Genomic DNA, 4421 nt, shown 5'->3' with positions numbered 1-4421 from the left:
GCATGTGGTGCTGGGGGATTGAACCGCGGTCCCTGATGCCTTGCCAAGCTTGTTCTAAGTAGGTGCTCCAGACCACTGAGCCATCTCTCCAGCCCTCAGTACTTTAAAAGGTATGAAAAATGAATGATCTAGTCCAGGAATCATCAAATCACAGCTCACCAGCCAAGCCTGGTCTTTTAGCTGGGCGTGGTGGCACACACCTATAATCCCAGCACTTGGGACGCTGATGCAGGATTGCTTTGCGTTTGAGGCCAGCCTGAGCTGCACAGTAAGCTGAAGACCAGCCTGGACTCAAGCACCTGTCTCAAAAAGCTGAAAACAAACAAAACTAAATCAAACAAACTGGGCCATTCATCTATTTTTCATACAAATGTGTTCTGGACACAGCCATACCTATCCATTGATGTACTATCTATGAGTGTTTGTGTACCACAGTGGCAGGGGTACATAATCATGACAGAAAACATGTGGTCTGCAAACCTAATGTAGTTATCTGTACTCTACAGGAAGTTTATAGATTTCTGATCTATTGAAACTAATAATTCACTGAATTTAGAGGCTTATGTATGAGAGTATGCAAATCCTTGATTTTCTAAAATGTCACTTTTGGATACTTTCAAGAAAACTTTAACTTTCAGAGTTTTAAAGAACAGTAGCTATTTTTCACCAGGAAAAAAGTCAACTTTTCCTTAAGTATTTAAGTAGGAAGAGAACAATATGCAATATATCAACTATTGTAACTGTCATAGTAACCTGTTTTGAAAGTTGTTTCACTGTTATATTTATCTTTTTTCTCTTTAAAGTAAAAGAAAAAAGTATTTAAGTGACTATAAAAGTATACTATCATAGTCTGCTAACAAAACCTATAGTTTCTCTATTAATAGCTAACAAGTATCTGTGAAGTCACATTGAATTTTGCCTACATGGCTTAGATTACAGTCAGAGATTATTCTCTTATCTGGGCACAATCCTCGTGTCTGATTTGGAGAACTGTACCAATCTCTGTTGTAACAATGTTGACACTCAACATCTGGCTTTCCCTTAGATATCATGCTCATATTCCTTTGTCATTTAAAGATGACATATGTATGCTGTTTACACATGAAATTTTTTTTCTTTAATTTTATGTATTTGGTACAGGGTCTCACTACACAGCTCAGACTTGTACTGATCCTCCTGTCTCAGCCTTCCCAGCACTGGGATTACAGGTGTGTACCACCACGCTCAGTCTTGGTAGACAGCCTGGTATGCCTGGGGTGGGACTGGCACAGCATGCAGTACCGCTTAGACTGCTGAGCTATCTTTGCAGCTCCCACACATGAAAGTTTTGCAAGATGAAATTCCTTTTTTTTTTTTTTAATAATTCTTTTTTTTAATTTATTTTTTATTTATGTGTGTGTGTGTGTGTGTGTGTGTGTGTGTGTGTGTACGCGCGTGCGTGCATGGCCAGCTCAGCCCATCAGGGGGTGGGGCTGGCTGGCAAGTGGTGCTGGGGGATTGAACCGCGGTCCCTGTGCTTTGCTAAGCTTGTTCTAGGTAGCTGCTTTAGCCCACTGAGCCATCTCACCAGCCCTGAAATTCCCTTTTAAACTCTTCTATGTTTATTTGACAGTTCTAACCGGGCCAGCTGGAGCAATGTTATGTAGCAAAAAAAGGACAAGTCAGGCTGTGAGGTGAGACTGCTTTGTGGACCCCATTTTTATAGCCAACCTTTATTTTGGCTTTACCTAAATAAAAAGGCATCTCCAAAGGCTGAAAGTGAAGAGTGACATTTACCCACTACATTTGAAGTGTCCACTCACCTGTCTTGGCTGGGGAATCAGGTGCTGTGATCTCTGTGATGAGATTTTCTAAAGTTGTGCCTTTGTGGTTGATCTCTTCCACTAGTGCTCCTTTACTTGTCCAGTCATCTAGGAGATGCTGTTCAAAGGATAGAATAGCTAAATTTAACACAAACAGGACTTCTCATAACTAGGGACAACTGTTTTACATACATGCCCCAAAGTTTTGACAAGCATCTAAGAAACTATGCTCTATATTCAGTCATTGTGTGAGCCTGATAGAGCCAGTTAAGAAACCGAAGAATGACACCTACAAATTTTCAGGGTGTTTGAGTGATTCACACCTATTCCTTTTTGTGGGTGGTAGGGCAACTGAACCCCGGGGTCTCACGCATGCTAGGCAAGTGCTCTACCACTAGACTGTACCTCCAGCCTTTTCTATTCTCTTTATCTTGAGCATAAGGATTTGCTGACTTGCCTACCCTGGGCTCAAACTTGTGAACCTGCTGCCCTTAACCTGTTGAGTAGCTGGATTACAGGTGCGAATAGGGACACTGTGTATTTCATCTATCAAATAATTATTTAGTATTTATTATGTAGATTAGCACTGTGTCAAGTCTTGGGATACAAGACAGTATTATGACAGTTCCTGGAATCAAGTACTCATATTACCAATTACATTATGTGACAAATGTTATTACAAAAGTATTCTGAACTCTTGAGTGCATGAAGAAAGCACTGACTATCTATCAAGGGAACTTGCAGGTGCTGGGGAGATAGTGCAAGGGGCTGGGGAGATAGCTCAGTGGCGTAAGTGCCTGCCTGGAAAGTGCAAGGTCATAAGTTTGATCCCTGGTACCATAAAAAAAAGAGAGCCGTTTTAAGGGAACTTGAGGATGGGAAGATAGGTCAGTGGCCTAAGTGCCTTCCTGGCAAGTACAAGGACCCAGGTTTGATCCCTGGTACCACACGCCATGCTGGGCCTGGAGCCATGCCAGCCACTGAAACTAGGCATGGTGGAGCACACCTGTAATTCCAGCACTGGGGAAGCTGAGACAAGAGGATCACTATGAGTAGGAGCTGTGTAGTGAGACCCTGTACCAAATAAATATTAGAAAACAAAAAGGAACTTCAAACTGGGCTTGAGGCAGATTTCAAACTTACCATAGAAATGGGAAAAATGGCATTTGCTCTAAGCCAAAAGTACTAGATCATGCCAAGTCTTGGAGGTGAGATGGCCAGCCATAGTGGTATGACTTTATTCATTTCAAAACAATGACACTATGCTATTCTCTGTAGTGAATACCCTTTTTTTGTGTGCAGTGTCACTACATAGCCCAGACTTGTACTGATCCTCCTGATTTCTTTCTTCCAAGTGCTGGGATTACAGGTGCGTGCTACCACGCCTGGATTCCATTGCTGGCTCAGCCTGCCTGAGGGTGGGGCCGGCACAGCATGTGGAGTCAAGGATTGAACCCTAGCCCCTGTGCTTACCTAAGCAAACCCTAATCTGCTGAGCTATACTGCCAGCCCTTCTCTGTGGTGAATATCCCTGACAACTTTAGTTTGCTTTTGTCTCTAAATTTCAGGGTAGCAAGACACAAAATCATCAAATCTAGCAAGCTCATAAAGCTCAACTCCAATGAGTTGTGGTTGGTCATTATGTGTTTTTTTAATTAAACTATTTATTTATTTATTTATTTATTTATTTATTTATTTGGTACAGGGTCTTGCTATGCAGCTTGGACTCCTAGTGATTCTCCTGTTTCAGCTGCGCCAGCACTGGGATTACAGGTATGCAGCACCACACATGGTTTCAGTGGCTGTTCCAGGGCCAGCACGGCATGCAGCACCAGGGATTGAACCCGGGTCCTTGTGCTTGCCAGGCAGGTGCTTAGACTGTCGAGCTATCTCCCCAGCCACTGGCTGGTCACTGTTTATCAAATCTTTCATTATAGGAAGTCCCTAACTTACAGACAAGTTCTATTCCAGAGTTCTATATATACACACACATATATGTGAGGTTTTTAAACTTGTGACAAGGGATTGAAGGGGAGTTCTACTCATTATAAGGAAATCCTCATGTAAGTTTCAATGAACTATAAGCACTTAAAACTCATGAACCTTCAGCTGATCATCTTTAGCCAGTCCGATCTCTACCAGGAACTGGCATGTGTTCTTGAGCTGTTCATCCTGGGGCTGGATTATATCTCCATATCATGGATGCTCAGTGACAGTACCATTGCAGGCAAATTTCTTCTTAAATGCTTTCACCAGTTTCTTTTTATTGTAATCATCAGTGATCCCTTGGACCATGGTGAAGGTCTATCTGCCACTTCTCTTACATTCTTATAGGGATATAATCCTCAATGTCAGCAACAAGCAGGTCATCACTGTTATTTGCATCAGCAAAGGGGTCGAAACAATGGAGATTCTGGATAGCTGACATACAATAAGATTATTTCTTGGGACTGGAGAGATGGCTCAGTGGTCTAAAGCACCTACTTGGAACAAGCTTGGCAAAGCAGGGACCGCGGTTCTAATCCCCCAGCACCACATGCCAGCCAGCCCTGCCCCCTGGTGGGCTGAGCTGGCCACATACACAATAAATAAATGTAAAATAAATAAATAAAATACGCT

The 4421-nt window shown here is 42.4% G+C and overlaps 1 protein-coding gene and 1 pseudogene across 7 annotated transcripts in view; both read right to left on the bottom strand.

Annotated features, from left to right (window-relative positions):
* The window catches only part of Macf1 (microtubule-actin crosslinking factor 1), a 276478-nt gene that overhangs the window by 109850 nt on the left and 162207 nt on the right, over positions 1 to 4421 (bottom strand). For all 7 annotated transcript variants that reach the window (XM_023701121.1, XM_023701119.1, XM_023701117.1 and 4 more), the window contains one exon: positions 1803 to 1920. In XM_023701121.1, the coding sequence (XP_023556889.1) occupies positions 1803 to 1920 (118 nt within the window). The remainder of the gene's footprint in view (positions 1 to 1802; positions 1921 to 4421) is intronic.
* On the bottom strand, positions 3891 to 4230 carry LOC105743512 (annotated as a pseudogene).

Source organism: Octodon degus, unplaced genomic scaffold (assembly GCF_000260255.1).
Source record: "Octodon degus isolate 3935 unplaced genomic scaffold, OctDeg1.0 scaffold00130, whole genome shotgun sequence".
In the NCBI taxonomy this organism is placed as follows: Eukaryota; Metazoa; Chordata; class Mammalia; order Rodentia; family Octodontidae; genus Octodon; species Octodon degus.
Note: the sequence above shows the minus strand (reverse complement) of the source record. Positions and strands in the feature narration are given on the sequence as shown.